Source organism: Opisthocomus hoazin, chromosome 4, assembly GCF_030867145.1.
Source record: "Opisthocomus hoazin isolate bOpiHoa1 chromosome 4, bOpiHoa1.hap1, whole genome shotgun sequence".
NCBI lineage: Eukaryota > Metazoa > Chordata > Aves > Opisthocomiformes > Opisthocomidae > Opisthocomus > Opisthocomus hoazin.
Genome location: NC_134417.1, coordinates 18645145 through 18669103, shown reverse-complemented (window position 1 = coordinate 18669103; position 23959 = coordinate 18645145). Strand labels below are relative to the sequence as shown.

Here is a 23959-nt window from a genome sequence, read left to right as displayed (position 1 = left end):
AAGGAGCCCTCCCCTGGCCAAGGAGTGAGTCCCCAGGGAAAGGCTAGAGCTCTCGAGCAAGGCAAGATCAATTTCCATCTCCAAGGACATTCAAATGTGCTTTTCACATCTGCACCATGTCTGTCCCCTGCATGGCATTGGCAAGCAGGGGGATTGGCTCTCTCCCAGTGTTCAGGAGGGACCACAGGACCCAGCACCTTGATCCGCCCCAGACAAAACAGGCTGTGGGTCAGCCTGAAGCCATCCCAGGGAAGCGAGCAGACCAGAACAGGGGTCAGGCCTCAGCTCGTGTGCTTGAACCAACTGCCAAGCCATCAGCCATCACAAAGAGGTCTGATCTAACAGAGGTGATGGACGTGTCACCGTGGGTCAGGGCAGAGGGATCATGAAACATGGGCTGGAAAGGAGCTGATAGCTGCTGCCCAAACTGTAACACCCAATTTAAATGCAGAGGCAACTCTGCTGCTTGCTGGTGAGGGGATCAAACCCGCATGGACGCAGGAGCAGATGCCTGCCCAGGTGCTGGAGGCACAGCCCATTTACACAGGTCCTGAGTGCTTCCCAGCATCACTGATGAAACACAGAGCTGCACCCTCCCCACCTCGGAGAACTGGGGAAGATGATAAAGGGGGCAATGGACCCCACAGACCATCTTTAGGGCAGGGGGAAAAAGGTCTGCTGCCAGGGAGGCACTGGGAACAGAGAAAGGGATGCAGCTGTGGCAAGGAAGACAGGCCAGCCCCAAGAAAGCCACAGCCACGGCAGCAGACAGGGCAGAGAGCACCCTGGGGTGCCAAAAGCTGCAGAGCCCGTCCCACAAGCCCCAGGACAAGCCCAACGGCTCCTGCTCTCACAGTTGTCTAACCAGCTCTTGTCTCCCACTGGGCTCGGCTTCCCTCCCTCCAGCAAGCCCCAGGCACATGCCTGGCTCTGCTCCTGGCACCTTCCTGGTGACTTGTCTTCCCAGGACCCATCCCACTCCCTGAGGGCCACATCTCTGCTCTGGCAGCCACTGCCTGGGAGCACAGGGTAGAAGAGATGCTGGAAGGGCCCAGCATCACCTAGGGAAAAGTCATATAACACTCTATGCTTGAAGACCTCAAGGCAAGGCCAGGCAAATAGAACTGGACAGAGGGAGCTAGGCCACAGGCAGCTGTCAAACAGCAGTGAGGAGCAGAGGAGAGCAGAGGGGGTGTTCCTGAGCAGGGGGACTGGTGCTGCCTTCCTCCAACACTCCAGGGGCTGGGATTTCCTCCAGGGAAGTTTTTGATAACCACCCTGCACTTTTCCTGCCTCTTACACTGTCAGGAAATAACCACTTGGACCCAAGCCCCAGACTTTCCCTCTAGCTAAAATTAGTACCAAACTCCTAAAATAGCCTCATCCCAGCCTGTCCGGCAGAAGCAGCAAAGCAAGTGCTCCCCCCCCAGCCCCCAAACCACCCATGGACAAGGAGACTCCCAGCAGAGATAGAAAAAGGGATCAGCAGCTGTACATCAGGGTCTCCAAGACGGCCGTCACCCTTCGTGTGCAGGAGCCAGCAGTGGTGCTAACTCCAGGCACAAACTTCCCGCAAGCAGCCAGCACACCCAAGCAGCAGCGCGGTGCCCTGGTCACACCGGACCCGTGCCACTCGCACTGAGCAACCAGAGAGCCCCTACCAGGAAAGCCAGTGGGTGCATGGGTGCGTGGACCGCAAGGAGAAGCACACCAGGCAAAAGAAGAGCAACGGAGAGGGTTCAGAGACTCCGGGACTGCCCATGGAGCAGGTGGAAAGCAAAGGGCAACTGGAAGGGGAGGCTGGGGAGGTGTCTGGAGCTGAGAGCTGGCAGGCTGCTCATGGCGGGCCTGGCTCACCGCTGGCGGGGGCGGCAGTGCCTGCGGGACACACGACGTGGGACACGGGCAGGACCCCCCCTGCATACGGCGCCCCCAGGAGCCGGGCTGGCAGCAGGCATCCTCCCGCCCCACAGCCAAGGCCCAGCTGCTTGGAGCAGGGGTAGAAGCAGCATTAGGTCCCAGCTAGCCTGACTGGCTGAGGATTTTCACTGTTTAAGGGCTATTTGGTGGCCTCTGGAAAAAGACACTTGGGGCTTGGTTCCACTCCTGGCGTAGACCCACACAGCCCCATCAGTACAAACTGCAGCTCAGCAGAGGGGAAAAAGGGATGACAGGCTATGGAGGCTGAATACCCTCTTGCCCCACCCAAGAGGGTCCCCTCGAGGGCAGAGGGAGGCATGCGGGCAGGGGACAGAGCATGTGCACGGCACAGCATGGAGGGAGAAGCTTGTCCTGCAGCTGCCCAGGCAGTACCTTTAGTCTTCAGGGCAGCCAAATCCAGTCCGCTTCACCAGCACTAAAGTCACTTAAGCCCTTTGCGCCAGTCACCGGAGCAGGACTTTCCTTGGAAAGCTGACCCTGCCATAGGGGCACACGGGTTACACTGCGGACAGGCCGGGACCACGACCTCTGCCAGGCATCAGTCACCACGAGCTCTCCACAGAGGCATCCCACATCTTCCCTGGCACAGGGGACCCAGTACCACACTGCCCCATCTCCAGCTGAGGGACTGGAGTGTGGTAATCCAACTCCTTGGCTTCGTTAGCAGTCACCACACTGACAGCACAGAGCAGTCCCCGTGCCTTGCTCAGCACTATGCAACCGAACGGTGGTTTTCAGAGAGGGCAGAAACAGGCAGCGAGATACTGAAGCAAGGGGCTTGCTTACCCATGACACCACCCGGCCGTTGAAGCAGGGAAGCTTGGCATTGTCATCCGAGATCTCTTCTTTCACCACCCTGCAGAGGAGAGAGGAGGCAGTCAGAGCTGGGTCCGGGACTTCAGAGAGAAAGGAGACCTTGCTAGGTGGGTGTCTGCACCCAGCAACAGGCAGCCCAGGCTTGGGGATGGGGCAGCTCCCTCCTGCTGCCAGGCTAGAGCTTCCTATGCCCACAGCCACGACCGGCAGGCTGGAGGGGAGAAGACAAGGGCAGAACAGGCTTCCCTGTGTGCATCCAGCTGTTCTATCCCCCGATTCACATTTTAATCAGTTAAAAAAAAAATTCACAAGCATATTTCTACCAGTTCGCTTACTTCTAAAGAAATACATAATTTAAACCTCTTTATAATGATCTGAAGGAATCACAGCCTATGCCAGAGATTTCTAATAGATGAAAGTGAAATACATTAAACATGCTGCCTCCCAAATGTTACTGTTGCTTTTTAATTACGTACATAATATTTCAACATCACTTTAAGCTTTATAGTTGTGCCACAATGTCATGTTCCTGCATTACACAAACAGCTATGTTATTATCAGCCTTCATAGTGGAGGAAGCACTGATAATTTTTTTTCCCCAACAGTATAAACACCGATATTCTTTGGAGACAAAATTTTTTCTGTTTTATATATCACTGGGCGCCTAAATGCTTTTTCCACAGTGAGTCTGCAATGAAAACAACTTCACCAGATTCAATTAATACCATCTTTGATAAATCAAATTTAATGGCAAAGTAAGCTTTAACAAGCTCATTTTCTCTTCTACTCAATTACAATATTTTAAGCACTTTAATACAAAGACATCTTACAAGTAGTTTGTGACATTAATTTCAAGCTATATCTAAGGTAGCTTGACATATATATTGTGCTTAAAAAATAATGTAGTAACTAAACAGTGAATAAATTATGTTTGGGGGGGGAAAGAATCCAACAGAAAAAGAACAAAAGAATGAATGTGAAACCAAGGGAAACTACATATTAAAAAGAAGTAGCTTATCAGTAACTAATAGGTTCACAGAAGGGGGATCCTGTCAACAGCTCTGAAGCGTCCCCAAGCCAGTCCCCAACTCACGGAGAATCGAAGAGGATGCAAGCGTGGGCCGCGGAGCTGTGACCCATTGCCCCAGACTGCCTGGCAGCCCAGGCACTGCCATCGGGTTGCAGCACGCTGGGGCTCAGAGAAACAGGTACTCTGGGGTTCTGGCTGCGCTCCCTGGTGTGCCAACGGCTGCCCAAACCGTCACTGAAAATAGGATGGCAAGGCTCGCCAACACTCGCAAGGCACCAGCAAAAGGCAAATGAACAGCGCGGGAGGACCAAAACCTGGGGAGCAGGCTCGCTCCACCCTGCCAGCCGCGCTGGTTGCTCCAATGTCACACACGCCCAGCAAAGGGCTGTCCCACGGGGTGAAAGGCAGCACGTTGCCATGTCTTTGCTGGCAGCTGGCACTTGCGATCCTGGTCCAAACTGGAGAGCCAGCAAAGGGATTGGATAAACGCTACCCACCCCCAGAAGGCACAGATGAGGAGGTCACGGTCTGAGCAGTCTAATCCACTCCCAGGATGTGCGTTAATTCTTCTTGCACAGATGGAGAAGCAGGAAAAAGCGGGAAAGGAGCAGTGAGGATGGATTAAACCCCTGCAGACTTAATGCTTCTTCAGCATGCCCTGTGCCAGCCTCTGCCCAAAGCCCCTGCAGCCCAGGATGAGTGTCAAACACAGGCAGACCCCCAGGACCCATCCCCTTTGGTGTCCAAGTCAACCCTTTCCAATGCAGGCAAGTTGCCGCCTCCTCCCTTCCAAGTGCGCACACACGCACCCTGGCCTGGCTGCGCTAGCATCCATTCATACTGTCGCCAGCAGCCTGGACTTCATCCAATTCCTAGAGAGAACTTCAGGCAGAGCCAATTTTCAGTGCTGCATGCTGCCTGCTCAGGGACACAGAGCCCTGCCTGTGGGTGAAGGGACAGGGTGACATATTTGCAGGGTCAAGGTGACCAAACGCTAAGCACAAATGAACTATTCCACTTTTGGTGGGGACAGAGGAAACCAAACCCCAGGACCCCCTGCCCACCCTCAACTGTGATGCCCGACAGAAAACAAGCTCCCTCTGTCCTGAGAGCTGGTCCCTTGTCACTGCTATCACCCTGCTGCTGCTCCAGACATCCCCGGGGTCAGTCCCACCCCGCAGCAGCTTTCTCCCTCCTTCCCCAGCCACTACATTATTTATCACTATTTACCACCCAGATGCCAAAGCACAATGGATTATATATTTAGACTCTACAGAGCAAAAACTGATAGTGCTGGAGTTGGGCAGATGCTGAGCAGGAATATCTACGCAGCCCTGCTCATGTCTGCTGCGCCTCGCACGGTCCCAGCTATTCGTGCCCTGCATTCCTCTCCAGCCTCAGCCCTGAGCTGTAGCCTTTCTCCCCCCACCTCTCACCACTCTCTTCAAGTCACACTTCTCCCACGAACCAGACCGCAGGTTCACATCAGAAGCCACCGACTGAGCAGCCTCTGGGGGAGCTGTGAAGGCTGAGCTGTGAGCGGTGCCACGTTTCTCCTCCGCGGTTGCAAGGGGAGGCGGCCATGAGATGAAACCATCCCGTGGATGTACTGGGAGGGAAAACCATCCTGTGAATTTGCTGGGAAAAGCCCCAGCTGACAGGGTCTGAGCCCGGGAATCCCGAAAGAGCAGACCCAGAAGGATCTCAGGCTCTCTCGATTCTCTAAAAGCCCTTCTTTTTGGCAGGAGCCACCACAGCCCAAGGAAAACATCTGCCCAGGGCTGATTTCAAAGGGACTGCTTTTAGTTTGCCATCCATCAAGGCAGCCCGGTTTCAGATTTTCTGGTGTTTAAAGTCCTGCTGGGGGCTGGGCACAACGTGGCTGAGAATGGCGGTGAGGGAAACCCCTCTGCTAAGCGAGAGGCAGCCTGAGCCTTGCCCAGGCGAGCGCGGGTCCAGCTCTGCATGGAGAATCGCCCAGCAGAACACGCGCTTGCCGGCCCCATCCCGTCCCCGGGGCCGGCTGACGTGCTGCGGCCAAGCTGCGTGCTCATCGCCTGGCCGGCAGGCCCAGTGCTCCCCAGCACTCATATGCCTTGAATTTTCCAACAAAGAGACCTGCGGGAGGGAGGAAGGAGGGAGGGAGGGAGGGTTACAGGGGAGGCAGGCCGAGTGGGCGGATGATTCGAGCGCCATCCCCAGCGACACGGGGCCAAGCCAGGGGAAGAGGGGGGGACGAGGCTCTGGCTGCTGCCGGAGCCCGGCTGGGCTGTGCGGAGGGGGCTGCCAGGGCTGACACAAGCAGCACATCTGCTCCCATGCAGCTGGGGGAGGGGACGGGGCAGCCCCGGCACCAGGGAGGGAAAGTGGAGGAAACGCAGCTCCGGCCATCGCTCCATCCCTGTCCTCCCACCGGCTTCTCTGGAAGAGCCGGCAGACCCTCCCCCCAGGGCCTGGGAAGGTGCCACGCTCTCAGCTTCCCTCCCAGCTCCCATCCCAGTGGGAGCAGCCTGGAACAGGGATGCAGGGGCAGGTGAGGGACAGGCAGCAGACACTGCCTTCTCCAGGGAGCCCCAGCTCGCCTCAGGAAATCAGAGGGTATTTTATATCACAGAGTCATGTCCTAGGAATGAAGGGAAAGCAGGGAACAAGAGAGCGTGCGCAGGAGAGACAGGAGGACAGAAAACCCCAGGCTGGGAGCGGGCTGTGCCGCGTCAGGGACCCTGGGTGTCACCAGCACAGCTGCTGCGCTCCCAGCCTCCCCGCTTCCCCTCGGTGGCCTCCAGCCCGTCGAGCCTGCAGATACAAGGGAGTTTCCAGCTTCAGCCAGCTCTGCTCTCTCCTGAGCAGGACCCGCTAACCACAGCGGGGTCCCAGTGAAAAACTTGGAGGGAATAACGCGAGCCCAGGGAAAGAAGAAACCCAAGAGGCCCCGACAAAGGCTCCGGCAGGAGGATTTGAACCTCAGATGCGGATGCAGGCTGGAGCTCAGCAGCAACTGCCGCTCATCTCTGGTGATCCTGTCCCCCAACTCATTTAAGTGCTTGCGACGGGGAGGATACTCAGAAAGGAGCAACCACAGGACACAGCGGTGATAAGAAAAGCTGAATCTGGAGTTGCGGGGGGTCAGTACCAAGAAGGGAGGTGAAGGAAGGGGACCCCTCAAGCATGTTCGGCAGCTCGATGGCCAGGATGAAAAGGAGCCTTATCAGGGGAGGTGCAAAGATTGAGAAGACAATTGAGCAGTGAATCTCACACCAAAAAGATGAAAAGCTAGTAGAGCAGATGGGGAAAAAAAAAATAAAAATCTCTTCCTTCATTTAGTTCAATTATTGAGAGGAAAGACCTTCACAGAACAGCAACATTTTTTCCAACATTGCAAAGCCCAGAAATTCAATGTTAAACTTAATCGTCTATTACAATCCCCTAAAAGTGCACAGATAGGTAGGTCACTCCTCTGACCTTAACAGCCCCCATCTCATACAGCCCACAGAACCACAGAAAAAAAAAAAAAAAAAGAAAAAATAAACAAAAAACATCAGGAGACACTTCTACCCAATAGCACAAGCTTCAGGGATTTACACACCAGAAATGTGAGCTCATTTTCAAGACCTTTAGTACACACCCCTCAGGGCAGGGATGTCTTGCCTCCAAATGACTGTATAGACTAATAATGCTGCGTAGCTAAAGGAAGCACCTTCATGTGCTACTATCCAAATGTGAGCATCTCCTCGTTCTAGAGCAAAACCTTCCTCCCTTCTGCAAGATCAAATGCTGGGGCCCCAGGGACAAGCTCTGCAGCCATTTCACCAGAAGAGAAAATTGGACAGGACAATTGTCCGACAGAGTTGGGATTTTGGATGGGAAATACTCGCCTGTTAGAGTATTTCTACTCTAAGCCCCGGCATGACACATGTGCTTCCTGTGGGGATACAATCCCCCTGAAGGGCTACAGGTCCAGCTAAAGAGTACACACATGTATCAGCGAGACCTTGGGCTCCGCAGGCAAACAGCACGCCTCAAACAGGATTAGAGGATTTGAACTGTCTGTCTCCATAAGCCAGGGCATTCTTCGGGTCTTCCTCACTGTATTTTTACCTCCTACGCAAGGAGGAGGAGTACATAGGGTACAAATTGCACAGTTCACTGGGGTAAGCAGGGCTCTCTGAGTGTAAACAGAGACCATCATGGTCCCATTTAATTTCCCTCCCAAGCCCCAAGACAGGGTATTCTCCACTGCTCTTCTATGCCGTAGTACAGGGTAAAAAGGGAAACACAAATCTGTGGGTGGTTGGGCTCTGTCAGACCACCTCCAGAGGAGCTGCTGTGTTCCCACCTGTCCCTGCACCCCGTCTGAACACAAGCTCCCTTGCAGCACTGTCTTTACCTGGGGTCTTTTTTAAGACTCGAGCACAAACCAGCTGTCCTGCTCACACAACAGTCAGGCAGCTCTGCATTCAAGCAGGAAAGGCCACCTCTGCTCTCCTAGCAAATCAAGGGAGCTTTACAAGGATTCCTTCGGGAGCAGGTCACCCCATCTCAAGCTACCACCCACTCTCCTCAGGAGCAGGGACATCGTGCCCATCAGTGGAAGCACAGGAACAGTCTCTTCCGTTTTCAGGCTGTAACCTCTACAGCCTCCCTCAACCGTGCTCACCACTGCTGCCCCACAGTCTCGCCATGCATCCCATAGCTTGCTGTGCTTTCCCCCACGGTCACTCAGGCAGGGGCCGAACCGACATCTAAGATGGCGACTGCTTTCCCCAAGAACCCCCCATCCACACTTTTGCAGATACTCCACTGGACATATGCCAGGACAACCCCAGACCCCCGCCCAGGAGATGCTTGGCTCCAGCTGGACCTGCGCTCAGCCCTACAGGCATCGCTGGGTGGAGGACAGACCTCCTGTTCATCTAGTCCAAAGACTGGAACAGGAATGGCATTTAGGAACGAGTCACCCGACCTCCCAAGCCTGCCCAGGAGCAGCACTTACCAAAGCAAAGCTACAGACTTTGATTCCGAAGTGAGTGCAAGTGCGCTGGCCGCCCCTCCCGCCTTGATCTCCGGAGTGACCATCTGGCTGCAGCACTGCTCTGCGAACAAGCCCATCAGGCCTGTCCTCCAACAGACTGACCGACCAGGAGGAGGAAGCTGCACCCAGACTGCAGCAGGCACCTCCACACCAATTAATCCCACCCTGCCCAAGCGATGCGCCCAAGCCCCAGAAGGACATTTAGAGACACCATCAAAGGAAGCATTCTCCAGGCCCCGGAAGATTCAGTGACACTTTCATTCTCTTTGAATTGGAAATCAGGACAAACGGGAACACCCAGCAGAAGCCCAGCCAGGATCTTCACCCTGGTAGCTCAGTTTCAGCTCCTTGACAACTCTAAGAGCTTGCATGGCCCAGCACAAGGACACAGCTGCAAGGACTCATTGTGAGAAAGAAAGATTCGAGGTTAAACATCTGTAGAAATGACCTTCAGTGAACTGAGAGTTCCACAGACACAGCAGCGATCAAAATCTGGCCTTGCATTCAAGGTAGCATAGGAAACCCACCCAAAGAGGCCTCAGCTGAACAAAGACACGCGGATGAGGCAGGGCAAAATCCTGATGCAGTTGCTATGGTTTACATATTTGTTGAGAGATGGCAAGCTGTGGCACTTAGCTCTATCTGGGTACAGATGGTAGACGGATCTCACAACACAGAGCTGCAACATCGCAGCTCCTCCCAACAAAGAGAAAGGGACCATGCAGAGAGGTGGAACACGGGTTTACCCAGTGACTGCAAGTAGCAAAAGACACAGGGAGCAAAAACATCTTATCAAGAAGTTTGTGGAAGAGGTGCCTGGGCCCCACAGGGAATTCCTTGCAATTCACCCACTCCTCTCTAGGCTGGTTAGAAAAGCAACAGGCTCCCCTGCAACACCCAGGGACTTCACGCTGGTTAAGAGAACAGCGATGAGCTGCAAAGGGCTCCAAGGACAGCCGGGAGGACATTAGCACATACACAACAGGCAAGGGAGAGGGGCATGACGTCCAACAAGGCTCCGCACGCACCGAGGAAGGTAGGACCAGGCCTTCCTTTTCTGGCCCTCAGCTGAGGGACGCCAAGTCAGCCCTGCTTTTTCTTAACAGCAGGCGAGACTCCTGCCAAGAAAGCACTGCTGCTTCTGTGGAATGTGCTGGGCCAGCAGTACAGCTCATTCCTGGAAAAGCATCAACTCAGCAGGAGAGCAAGGAGAGGAGAAGAGGGGGAAAAACGGGAAGAGGGGGAGGCTGGGAAACAAAATCCAAAAGCTTGGACTTCCACACCTGAGGAAGCAGGGAGCTGCCACGGAGCACTCTGCTCGCCAGCACCCCCTTGTCCCGGGCTGCCAGCACCGCAGCCCTGCCCAGCACCAGCCCTCTGCTCCCACAGCTCCTTTCTGGTGGCCAGCCACCTCCAGAGCGGGTCTGGGAAGGCACGGACAGAGGCAGACATCCGTGGGGAGGAGGAGTGAAGTTTGCTTCCTCCGTCATGTTAACGATTAATTTGTATTTAATGACAGATCTCCAGCAGGAGATGACAAAGCAGCCTCCACAAGTGTCCTGCCCTCAAGGCACTGACCAGCTCACATTACTCTCTCCTGGCACAAACAACTTTGCAAAAGTCTCCCAAGGAAACCAGCTCAACCTCCCACCCAGTCAGAAGGGGCCTTGAAAGGTAACAGGCTCTAGATGACTGCACCTACTCTTCACACCGAGCTGGGCTACCATCAGCAACATCTCTGCTAACTGGGTCTGTAAGACACGCAGAGAACCCCTATAAAACCATCGGGGAGTTAATAAAGCTCAAAACTAAGTTCCACCACAAAACATCTGCCAAAGACAATAAGGAAGACACATGCAAAGAAGAGCCTTTCAGAGCCACAACAGCCGCATGGTGGCAAAGAACACTGTCCCCGATCCCAGGCTATTGCAGCACTCAAAAAAGGGCAAACAGTGATTCTAGGTCCCTCTGGTCCTAAAATTCAGGAGGCAGCAGACAGCATGAGGGGTCTGAACACTTGCAAGAACCATTTCTGACCATCGCTAGGACAGGCACGCGTGTTGTTTTTCTTCCTCACCTTTAGGCCCTGGATAATTTGTGGTGCAACCTGAACTATTCACTTCACTATCAGGAAATTGTCAGCAAGCCAGGAAGAACTTGGAGAGAACCAACGGTTTAAATGATCAGCTCCTACGTAGGCCCACTAACAGACAAACCAATCAAAGGTAAAGGCAGGCTGGCTGTTTCACCTGGTCTCCTGCTTTTGATGGTGTCAATGCAGGGGATGGTACAAGAAATTCCCTGTACAGAGAGACAGCAAATAGAGCATGTTTTAGTAGCCTTTTACATACTTCATTTATTTCGGCTAATACCAGTCATCTTCATCAAACTCCTTTCAAGCCCTTGAACAATACAACGAGCACTCTCCTACCAAGCACCCTGTACCAGGGCAGCCAAGCTTGCCCTCCAACCATCACCCAGCAAACAAGTCAATACTGTTCAACTGCTGGAAGAAAGAGACAAGAAAGATGCTCCAGTCCTAACCAAACCAAGCGTGTGCTGGTACACAAGTCACTCAACTAGAGGTCCAGACAGGGAATGAGAGCTATAAAGCAGGAGCCAATCAACTACTGTAAATTAAAAGGAATCCGATTAGCCAAGAAGCAGGGAAAACATGAGCTGTCTCCACCATGCTGCTGGTTTACTCTCAGCAACGAAAATACTCACTTCTTTTTCCTTCCTTTATGAAAGCCCTGGCCCACAGGACTCGTTCTGAGGCCTGATGCATGTTCTACTGGACAAAGTAGTATCTAGGCAGTCAGCAGACCATCACCTGCCTAGGACTCCTTCAAAGGAGCGTCTGAGATTTACTGAAACAAGGCACAGGCCACGGTCTCGATCTGGAAGGAAGGTGTTCTCTGCAAGTAGTCAGGCTTTTCTGTTTTAGCAGCCCAGCCATAAGCGATGACTGGCACTAGTCCGTAGTCTGCGTGAGGTGCCATCTACAGAACTCGGTCCACATCCTGCCAGGACTCATCTCTCCACCAGAGATCAGCAGCCTTGTCAACAAGAGGGTAGGTTTCCCCACAATTTAAAAGAGGACGGTGCTTTGGAATAGACTACAGCAACACATCCCACCTCTCCAGGACCAAGTTCAACTCAGCGCTACTGCTTTCCTTTGACACTGTGAACTCCTGGGACTGACCCCGTCGCATACCATTCAAAACCTTCCACCTGCCACCTCTGACAACTGCACCAAAGGCTGGGGAGCGGTCAGAGACCTCCAGAAGTCACCACGACACATGACGTGAAATGTTCCTCTTGTGGAGGGTCTCAAAGCCACAGCTGCCAACGCCCAGGTCCTTCAGAGATGGAGAAGCACAGAGGAAGGCAGCACAACCTGTCTGCAGTCTGTAAATAACCCATGAGATCAGTAACTGTGCTGATCTGGTCACTCTACACGTTAACTATTCCCAACGGCAGCCCAGAAAGACTCGTCACACGTTATTACTGCAATGGGGCCACTTCTCGTGTCTGTGAATCTGCTGGTTAGTCAAGTTACAGCAAGACCCTGATTTTGAGCTTCCCAATTATCTGTGACACTGACATCAAGTTCTCATGTTCTTAACATGGGAACATTACTTCTTTAAGGTCCTAAAGGAACATGACTCCTTTAGTCACACGTAAAGCCACCACAAACACTTCATGCCAGCACCATGTGTTGACCGACCAGGAGCTCACCTGGTCCCTGCAGATAACGTGGACAGACACTGTCTCCACATCTCACTACCCGGGAGAGCATGTGCGCCACGCAGCTTCCTGTTACCAGAGCACAGGTATCAACTGCACCAAAGGTAATGTATGAAGGCACCAAAAGATTTTTAATGTGTCCTACGCTAGCAATATTAAAAAAAGAAAAAGACTGCTGTAGTAGTCTCCCGTGTCTCTGCGTGGGGGATTCAGAAGCACGGACACATGCTGCACGAGTCTGACCCAGCTCCGACACACCAGCCTCAATGCACATACCCTGTAGAGATGTTACGTACCTCTGCAGTAAGCCTTGGGGAGCTGCCCCAAGGAAACCCAGACAGAGCAAACCCTAAGCAGAAGCAGATGTTGCCACCACAAAACTCCTCTGCTGCTTCCAGGATGCCTGGGCAGGGAATAATTTACGACTTTTCCCAAAGTAACCCACCTTTTGGCTCCATCTGAATGGGAACATTTCCACTCTGGAAGGAAAATCCATCTCACAGGAGCCCCTCCAGCACCTAAAGCTGCATTTACCAGCTCTGGGTCTCAGACAACTGGGAGGTCTGCCACAAGGGACTCAGGTGTGCAGCTCAATCCATGAAAATCCACTGTTCTCAGAGCTACAAAAGCCAGTAAGAAAAAATTCAAATGAACACTGTGCAATGGCAAGACTTCCTCCATTAAGGCCCTATATGGGCTTCCAGTATAGCACAGCCTCAGCTGGGCCCACAGGCAAGTCTCTCTGCGAATGGCACTAAAATACTGGTTGAGCTAGGCAGGGCTGAATGAACTGGGACAGCTCATTAGCCGTATGCAAACAGAAGTACGGAGTTTGCATATACATCACAGCTTCTGAAAAAAGCTTCAATCTGAGAAGCTGCCGCGCCCCGGGGCCAACCCAGCCAACAGCCATGGGCACAGCAGCAGCCTTCTCCCTGCCCCTGCCCTGCTGATCCCATCAGGCCACACAGCCGGGTTCGTCACCGCACTTCTGTCACTGCTCTGGTTCTCAACAACGGCGGCAGGGCACAGTGCAGCGTACAGGGGACAGCGTGTTTGCTCGCAGATGGCAAAACACAAAAGTACCACATCTACTCAAGTAGGTCTGAATAGGTCAGAGCAATGCTGAGGGAAAAAGCTGAAGCCCAGCGAGTGGGCAGGCTAACATGCTAGCACCAGCCTCCCCACTATGGTAATCCACGCGGACCCAGAGCTCCCAAAACACAGGCCCTGCTGGCAGACCCTCAGGATCCTTAGACCCAGCCTGTACACGGCAGGAGCTGCCAGCCATCAGGAAGCAAGGAAAAGCCCATAGCCTCTGTTACCCAGATCCTGAATTCCCAGGCTATCACAGAGACAGCTGCCAGCAATCAGAGGGGCCACGTAGCAAATAAATTCCTCTCCAAACCCTAGGGGCAGGTCAAAAACCAGCAGAGGAAAGACCTTCCCACTCAGTGGCCGGTGCCAGCTCTCCCAGAAATAGATCTCTGCTCCAAGTCATGCGAGGAAGCCTTCACCCCTTCAGCCAGGACCAGAAGGACAGACTCTCACTGCAGCGATTCAGTCACCGCTCACTGTATCTTCCTTTCCTCCAATTCTTGCAAGATAACAAAATTTGGCCACCAAGGTACACAGACAAATACCTCAGTGAAGGGATAACCCACAGAGAGGACTTTGTGGAGCAGGGTGCCCAAATGCTGCTTCCACTGCCTTCAATAGCTAGCTGTGACTGGAAAAAAACAATGCCTCTGGCACATCTCCTCTAATAAATAACTGATACAACCACCACAACAGTCCCAGCCCTCCACCGTGATACAGGATCATGCTGCACAGGAAGGTCAGCACCAGGCATCACTGCCTGCCAATGCCTCCAGAGAATTCCAGCCCATTCCTGGACGGGCTCAATATTAGTGCTACAACAGTAACAACACCATGATGGAAACCAGTGAAACCAAGAGCTTCAGAGCAGGAGGGGCTCAGGGAGACGCTAATACTTCAGCTCTGCAAGCTAACACAGACCTTGGAGACAGTGATATTCACAGCCCAAGAGCTCACATACTCCCCTAAGGCCACCATGGCATTACACAGATAAGCACACGGACAAAGCAGACAAAGTCACAGAGATTAGACTAACTCCCAGATTTGTACCTTACTTCAACACCTCCCAAAAAGCCTTCATGAAAGGATTTGGTCCAAAAATTTCCACCAGCAGGATTAAGTTTTACTTAACTCGCCAGCTGCTGCCTAACAAGCCAGCACCACTAGGACAAACAGTAACACAGCCACGTGGTGCGACATCCCCCTTCTGGAAAACCACCATCCATCCAGCGCAGGTCAGAAGGGCAGGCTCCGAATAACAAACATGGGATGGAGAGAGGAGGAAATCAATAGGAAACACCAAAAACAGGCAGCCCTGACTGCTGCCTCATCAGATGTGCAGCGCGATGCAAAGCTGGTGTGACAACATGAAGGCAATTTCCTGCAGGCGCAGTCTCAGCTGTGTTCTGCAGGCCCAGCTCTCCTTCATGGGCTTTTACACAGCTCAAATATCCTAAACCACAACATTGTTCTATCTATTTGGATGCAGTCGAGGGTGGAGGAGTAGCACATCATTACAGCAGATACTCTCGGCTCAGAACAGCTCAGCAACCGCCATGCAGACATGTAAGAGTCTTCCCACCACTTAAAGTACCATGAACTCAAAAAGGACTCAAGGAATTTTAACTATGCTCCCTACACCTCTATGTACACAGCCTTCAAGTCTAGATGGAGGGCCTGATGCCCACCCCGAGAGAGGACTGAAGCCAAACACATCTGTGCAGCAGAAAAGCTGCGGGGGAAACCAGATCTTATTTGCTTGTACTCACAGCACCCTTCTTCCCTGCGCACCCCCAAACGCAAAGCGGTGGGTAACTACTTCCACCTTCAAGACTTCAGGTCACCAGGCTGCAGACCCGGATGCCTCTGCCTGCTGGGAGACCAGGTGAGGAAATCACAACTGAAGGAGGCCAGCAGCATGCTAGAGAAGAGGGACTTACCGAAGGCTCAGTGCTCCCAGCGCACAGGCCTTGGGCTCAGGGGCCATCTGTCTCCATGCCTACAAGCCAGCACCTTCCTCCTCCGAGTCCATCACGGAACGCTGCCTCCCCAGCTGCCCATCCTGCTCCCACCATAGCCGCATAGGAAGGAACACCACTCCTCATGCCACCACCCAGAACACCCGGTACCCACTCCTCAGGCGAGCCAAGGTCTGGGATTCGGGAATGACCAAGCTCTAGATGAAATCCTCAAAAGCCGTATTTCAGCAGGAACCAGAAGACTGAGCGGTGAGGCCACCGCTGTCATCCCATAACAACGAACAACGGTCAGGTCACAACCCAGATTGTGGTGGTTTATGAGCCATTTTTAACAGCGTTTGGCCTTGACCTCAGGGACTGAACCATGTTGGAGCACAGCTGCACCACAGACAGTCAGGGCACACAGATTTACTTCATGGCAATTTCCGAGACACTGAGGTAGGTTTTTGCTCTGTGCAGGAATTTGAAGAACCAGAGTCCTCCAGATGATTTCAAAACACAGAACTGCATCAAAACACCTGTGTTCTTACGGATGGGCAAAGGTTTCTCGACCTTCCTTTCTCTTTTTTCCAAGAGATGACAAGAGAGGCTTAAAGTTCTGAAACACCCCCAGCAAAAACAGAACTGAAAACAATACCTCTCCAAGAAAAATGCTGGCTTCAACATAACACCATATTTTGGGAGAAAACACATTCAGTCAAAAAAAATTCTGACCAGCTCTAGCTGCAAAAAACTTCAATAGCTGTTGTAAAGCTTCATTGTTTGCATAGTACAGACAAGGCCTTAGGGAGATTGGTCTGCAGCCCGATTAGGCTAACTTGGCTTCCCGAACGCCACCCCTGGGCAAAGAAACCAGGCTATGACTGCCATCCAATGTGACCTTTGGAGCACAGCTCCAACCACAACAGACAAAGCCGGACACCTACGGAGTCAGTAATAGCTGGGTCTGAGGAGCGGGACGCACTCTGCCAGGCGCAGACAATGCAACCAGGGAAGGAGCGAATACCATCAGCTAACGCTCTCCATCCGCACCCCAGCCCTGGCACTGCTGCGGCCCCCTCCCTCCACCCCCACTTGGAAACAGCCTCCAGCAGCAGCTACAGCCAGCACCAGCTCCAGTGTCGACGGGCCACCCCCCAGCACGGGCGACATTACAGGAACTTCCCACCACAAGCACAGACAGTGGTTAGCAGCTCTCTGCCAAATCCTCAGCAGCCCAGGAGACAGAGGCACAGGCTGCAGTAACCTACATGCAAGATGTCCAAAAAACAACCTCCGGTGGACCCTAGCTAACCAGGGCAGCACACCTCACATGGGCAGGCAGGGAACCACGCGTCCTCCAGAGCAGGGAGCACAAGAGATGGGGTGCTGCGGCCTCTCATATGGCTAAGTCCTGCACCCCACACAGAAAGGACGGGGACTAGCCAGAAGATGAGGAAAAGTGACAGCCACCTCACTGCCTGGTCAACGGTGTCACTCAGACAGAAGCACCACAAAGGACGTGAGCACGTAAGCGAGTTGTGCTCAGTTTTGGAGGCTCTTTTGTCACAGACCTCTTGCCAGCCTCTCCCTGCATGAAATCTCTGCCGACACGGAAGCGCTCTCCACCAGGGGCATGGGACAGGCAAACGTCTTCTGCAGACAGCAGAGTTCCCAACTCAAAATTTAAAAAAAAAGTTCCAAAAATCAAAACTCCCCCAACTCACGCTACAAAGAGCTGGCAGAAAAGGCAGGGGCACCATGCCAGCCGCTCACCACTGCTTATGGACTGACACTGCTTATTAAGTTTAGGATCCCTTCCCTGGCTCCACACACTTCCAGCCAGAAGGACAGTCACTGCTGGCATCAATTTCAAAAAGACCCTGCAATAAAAATAAATCACTCAGCCTTTCAGTGAGCGTCAACGCGTTTCCCCACGCACATGTGCAGGAGATGAGGTCGCCAAATACCAATGGCATCTGACCCCTGCACTGGGAATTCCAGCAGCGCCCGCTTTGTTCTGTCTCCAGAGTGTTGCCCTCATCACTGCCTTGTACCCGGCTTTGGAGAGAGAGTGATAATTAAGCAGGTCTGGATTAGATACTGGGCTAGTGATTAGCTGGATACCAATTTTCACTTGACAGTTGAGACCTAGGAATCACTCACCACAGCTCTAAAATTAAAATTGGAATCGAGAACTGCAAGAGGGAGAAACCAGCAGCGGTGGGAGGAGCAGCACCATCCCACCACTGTACCTCAAATCGCTGGTGTCTTCCCGGCCATGCAGAACACATAGGTGAGATGGGGAGGGATGCTCTCCTTGCAGGAGGAGCGGGCCTTTCTGCTCTCCAGCCTGGAAGGGGAGAGGTGGCCGAGTGGAGATAAGCAAAATGATCAGCCAAGTGCCTTCTCCGCACGCCAAAGAAATCAAAACTTTCAGGCACTCCAGAATTTATGGAAAGACGAGATGAAACTTCAGGCCAGGTGCTAAGGACTTACCTGGATACACAAATTGCACTCATTTAACTGAAACTGCTTTGAAAAGTTAAATTTAAAATTTAGTATGCCCCTGTGGGATCACCTTTCAATTGATAGAAAACGAGCAGCGTCAATTACAAGTGAAAAATGAGTCAAAAGAAACCACATTTCACTTGATATAAGAATATCCTCAGATTTGTACTAGTCACCTGGCCAGATGAAAAGTCAAACCTGTAGTTCAGCTGGGGCAAACACGCACACAGCCTGGCTGGCGAGAAGATCCACGCCGCCCAGAGACAGGTACAATTCTCACGATGGACCTGGGCAGGAGCAAGCACTTTACACATCACTGAAACCCACGTTCCAGCAAACTGCGAACTACCACGGACAATCAGCATGGTCGTCCCCTTCCCAACTGCACAGCCGCCCAGGAGAATTCTCCGTACTGTTCCTGCGGCACCTCTACGGAACTGAGAGCTCTGACACGCTATGATCCACACGAATGTTTGCTCAAGAAGGTCACAGTGTCAAGTGGACCAGACAAGGCACAGGAGCACTGTTAGAACTTCCACTTTACAGATTAGGAACCAAAAAGACAGAAATTTAAAAGTCTGTTCAAAACCCCATGAAAAACCCGCAGGTGGCTTGATGGAAACATAGATCTCGCAAGCAGTCATAGCACTGCACTGATCTAAGGTTCCCTCCCGCTGACCAGGACACAGATCTTGCCTGTAAGATGTTGAACAAAAAGACTTAAGCTGTAGAAAAAAAAAAAATCCTTCCTTCTCTAATGAGGGCAAGGTTAGCAGGCTAAGGGTAGTTCCACACTTCACGGTGAGGCACATCCACACAAAGTATCTCAGGTCCAAGACCAGCGTACCGCATCCACGCTCTGCTATACTTCCACCATTAGTCTGCTTAGCTCCTCCCCATCTCTCCTGTTCTGGGATTCGCAACACACAAAGCCAACGAGGGCACAAATATCTGCACCCTGTGTCACTGCCCTGCACCACCAGGCTCGGGCTGGATTCTCTACTTGCAGCCGTAGCCCACTGCATGCTGGGTAGACCAGGCAATGAAACCCCGCAGCCTTCCTGCTGCTCATAGCTCCTCTCCCCAGGATCGGGTGTGTGAAATCTTCTCATTTCTCCTCCTTCCCACCTAGAGGTGACGCCATTCTGGGGTCTTCTTAATTTGGGGCTGAGTGCTTTGACTAGGATTAGCTCCCGGCATGGCCCGACAACTCCACAGCCACCCAGGGGAGCCTCAGTTCACATTTCCAAGGAGATATAAACACTGAAGCTGCTCCATCACCGCCCTGATTCTCAGAGCAAACAAATATTAACAAGATAAACAAAAGAATGAAAAATCCCACCCACCAAGACTGTGGCTGTAATATTGTCTTGGGGATGGGGAGAGCTGAAGGGAATGCCAGGCTGGAGATCCACAGCCTGGAAAGAGGAGGAAGAGGGAGAAACAGATTCAGTTTGGGCAACAGAGGCGAGAGGACACGCACCACATCTTGCTCCAGCTGACCCTGGAAGGCGAGATGCCTCCATTCACAACAAGAGATGAGAGGAGAGCTTAGTCATATGCCACAGGGATCCTGCAAAAGGTCCAATTGCTGACAAAAAGCACGAGCCATCGCATCTGCAGGTCTCCTCCTCGTCGATCAGCTGCCGTAAGGCCATCCACAGTTAACAGCTCGTTTCTCAGGAAGGGGCCTTACTGCGGGTGCTACTTCTGGACATTGCCCAACTGACAAGAACCAGCCCTGCTCAGAATCTGTCAGCACAAGCCAGGCCATCCCCCACGCTGGGCAGAGGGCATCTTGCAGGAAGGTGCGGAGAGGGATACGCGTGTGAGTGCAACGCCTGTCCTGGCACACAGCTTCTGAATACAGCCATCGTTAATCTCCTCCTGGTTTCCACTCACTGCCCATACACTTACAGCCAAGCAGCTGAGGTGCCTCCTGCCCTTCTGTCCCTGTCTCCTTGCAGGCCAACGTTTGCTCTCTCCTGGATGCCAATTACCAGGGATCACAAAATATTTCAGTCGCATCTCAAAGCACTTTTCCAACCTAGACTATTCTACAATTCTATGACTCTATTTCGAGTGATGCCTGGGGCTCCAGGGCTTCTCAGAGACAAGGCTGCAGCTGGACTGCTCTGGCTGTTCAGCCCATGCTCCAGCCAACCACCAGCACGTTCTTCAGCTCTCCAGAGAGAAGCAAAGACAGTTTTCCTGATGGGGCAGCATCCACAGTGGCACCACAAGGGGCTTTCTCCCCTCTCTTCCACACGAGGCCTCGCCACACGCTGCTCCAACTGTGCAAGTTGTCACGCAGGGCTTCGCCAAGGAACAGGCTGCGCACACGCAGCCTCCGGCCCCTCTCAGCTGCACCTCCCCTTCCAGAGAGGTCCGCTCTTCCCAGAAGAATTAGCTGAACTGGTCCCAAGAAAAATCTCCTCCCATGCATTTCTGACGCAACCCATCTTGCTGCGCCTTCCTGAGTGATTTTCCCCTCTCCCTGCTAGCATCCACAACTCCCTATGCTGCTCTATCATTGAGTTTCATTAATCTACCATCTGCCTCCTCTTGTGGAGCCTTAAAGAAACAGAGGATGAAAAGGCACAGCACAGAACTTTGCTGCCACCAGACCCCTCTTCCCAATGTGAGACACTGCTGTTTATTACTAATCTTTGTTTATAGTTACGCAGACACTCTCCCACCCACATGGCAATGTTTCATTCAAGACAAGTTTGAATTCACTTCAAGAACAACATTTCAAAGGATCCCAAAGCATTTGTTTACAAACAGCGTGCACGGAGAATTCACTTCTCCCACCAATGAACACGGTCCCCTCCGAGACGGGGAGCGGCAGCTGTTTTGTAGCACCCAACGCTACTCAACAGCTGAAGGACAGGAAACGATCCGCAGACAACTGATATTGCCAAGGAAATTTATGGAAAATGAAGGCTGGAGACTCCTATTTGCCTGGAGAGGACAGGGAAGCTTCTGAGCACTCAAGCTCTCCACTGGGTCAGGAGGAATTTAGGGAGGCAAAGCGTCCCAGACTGTGGTCAAAGGAGTGACTCCAAATTTCAAGCCTCATCTGAAAGCTGGCACCTCCCAAGCTAACGGGAACCCGGGCACTGGGATAATTTGGCTGCAGAGGGGAGAGCATCCCCTGCCGAGGCAGCCACACCGCTCTCCATCCAAGCCCTGAACAGACCCAGCCCTGTTCAATGTAGGGTATGAGCCGAGATCGCAGCCTAGGGAGGTATCTGGTGCAGCAAGACGACAGTAGGAAGACTACAAAACTGGAAGCTTTTTGCCTTCCCAGCCTCCATACACAAGACCTACTGTAAACACTAAATCTTCAGAGGAGGACAAAATCCAGAGGAAGGAGGATCATGCAACTCTTTCAAATACCAAAGAGCTAGGAATGGTAAAGGGTCACACATTGTGGACGCCAAGGGAAGCTACGTTCCCAGGATGGAAGCGGAGGTCCTCAAGAAGGCTAGAGGAGAGTCAGATGTAGGAAAACTCTGGACAAAGCAGAGTGGGGACAAAGGGTCTTACAGAGAGTTGGCTTCACGTGGTACTTGCTCCCCAGAACAGTCATCGGCTTTATGCAGGCAGGAGACAGCAGGGGCTCCCCAGAAGGTCAGTCAGCACAACTGTCCAAATGAGGGACAGAACACACCTCCTCACCTCCCAACAGCCACACGCGATAGAAGGAACCAAAGGGTATCACCAAAAAATCGATGAAAATGCCGGTGTCGGAAGAGACCTGCCCCACAGGAGATGGGATGCGAGGCAGGGCTGCACCTCTCTTCCGTGCAGACCGACCCCAGAGATCGGGCACGGGACACCCTACACCGAGGATGGGACATGTGCGTGGGCACAGCAGGTCTCGGGGACGGGCAGCACGTGGAGAGCTCTCAGCACTCCTCCACGGAGGCAGGGGAGGAGAAAGCTGCTCCCCTTCACCCATCCTTCCCAAAGATGAGACGCGGTGGACGAAGCTGCCAAGATGGATGTCCCTCCCCAAAATGGATGGCAGGAGAACAAAACTGTCCCCAAAACCCGCTCCCCAGGCAGGGCTGACGGAGGGGGCACTGCCCCGCACCCTCTCGGCAGAGGGACCAGCGGGAGATGCCCGGGCCCTTCCGACGGGGAACGATAACCCAGAGACGGTGCGGGGGGGGGGGGGGGGCATCGCCACCAATGCGTGTCCCCCCCGCCCGCAGCGAGGGGACTGGGGGTGCACAAGCCCCCGGGGGCCCATCCCCAGCCGGGCCCCCCCCCACTCCCGGGGAGGCCCAGGCGGGGACACCGGGGTCTTCCCCCCCTCCCCGCTCCCCGGGCCCGCGCTCACCCGAAGTCGTCGTCCATGGACTTGAAGTAAAACTTGTAGTTGGGGCGGTTGAGCAGGCCCTTGAAGTCGCCGAGGGTGACGCGCTCGGCCGGGATCGGCAGCTTCACCAGGTACGGCGTCTCCTGCTCGTCCAGGTGGTAAATGATCTTCGTCTCGGCCGCCGCCATGGCGTCCCTGTCCGGCCGCCGGGCCTCCGCCGCCGCCGCCTCTGCTCCGCCCGGCCCCGGCCCCGGCCCCGGCCCCGGCCCCACTGCGGCCTCCCCGCGCCCGCTCCCCCCCGCGCCCCTTGTTCTCCGGGTCCCAGCGCCGCCCGGCTCCAGAGCGCAGGCTCGGCCTCCGCCGGCCCCTCCTCCTCCGCCCGCCCGCCGCCCCGGCTCCGCCGGAACCGGAACCGGCGCCCCACGGGGGCCGCGCCAGCCCCGAGCCGGTGCCCGGGCACGGCCCAGGCCTGCAGCCCGCCCCACAAAGCGAGACACCCCCCCCCGGGCTGGCACTGACCCCCGCCGCCCCTCTCTCCGGTGCCGTTCGCCCACTGCTGTCCTGTGTCCCCTGGGCGCGCCCCCCCGTACCGCGCCCCTCGCCCCGGCCACGCAGCCCCACCGCCAGTCGAGGGGCTTGGACTTTCACTTTGCACCCCCTCGTACGCGGCCTGCTACTCCCCGTGTGCCCCCTCGCAGCTGGTCGCCCCCCAGCCCACCCCCGCTCCGCTCTTCTGGCCCCGCCGGTGCCACACGTTGGGTCCCGCAACCTCCAACCTCGATCCTATCCTGCCACGGGCAGACCCCTCTGAACTCCCCACACGCCATCTCCACTGGCTGCCCCACATGGGGACTCTGCTGCACGAGGGGAGCGCAGTACCTCCCACCACAGCCCCTCTCCGGCCATGGCTTCCCTCCAAACCCCTCGCCACCATCCGACAGCCTCCCCTGACGCTCGGGCACCAGGCACCGCAGTGCCCCTTCAAGCTCCCCTGCCCCGTTCCCTCACCGCGTGTCCTCCTGTCCTCACACCGCGGCCTCTGCAGCTGCACACGAATCAGCTCCAACAGCCCCTTGGCTCCGTGGTTTCCTCTCCAGCCTCTCTCTCCCCAGACCCTACCGCTCTCTTACCTACAGACAGCAGTGACCTCAGCCCCGAGGACTTGCCTCTGTGCCGCGGCAGGGCTGGGCTGGCTGGCTTCATCACCAGACACCTCGCCAGCACCCAACAGGCACCGAGGAACTATCTCCAGCAGCAGCTTCCTGGAGCTGCGGCCAAGAGCAAAGCTGGGGTGGACAGAGCCTGGGGAACACCCACCATCAGGAAGGGCAAGAACCACCTCGCACCATCCTGGGTTAGAAGAAATGGACACAGAGGAAGAAAGGCACCACGGGCCTGCGTGGGGCGTGAGGCTGGACCGCTGGCCCTCAGCGCCAGGCTCACCCGCCGCAGAAGGAGCCAGAGAGATCTCAGGGGGAACAGAGCCAAGCTCC

The 23959-nt window shown here is 54.2% G+C and overlaps 1 protein-coding gene across 10 annotated transcripts in view; it reads right to left on the bottom strand.

Moving 5' to 3' along the window:
* Positions 1-22722, bottom strand: part of DVL3 (dishevelled segment polarity protein 3) — a 32616-nt gene extending 9894 nt beyond the window's left edge. For all 10 annotated transcript variants that reach the window (XM_075418200.1, XM_075418194.1, XM_075418199.1 and 7 more), the window contains exons 1-2: positions 22488-22722; positions 2728-2797 (exon numbers count right to left, since the gene is read on the bottom strand). In XM_075418200.1, the coding sequence (XP_075274315.1) occupies positions 2728-2797; positions 22488-22654 (237 nt within the window). In that variant the 5' untranslated portion in view covers positions 22655-22722. The remainder of the gene's footprint in view (positions 1-2727; positions 2798-22487) is intronic.
* Between the last annotated feature and the right edge of the window lie 1237 nt (positions 22723-23959).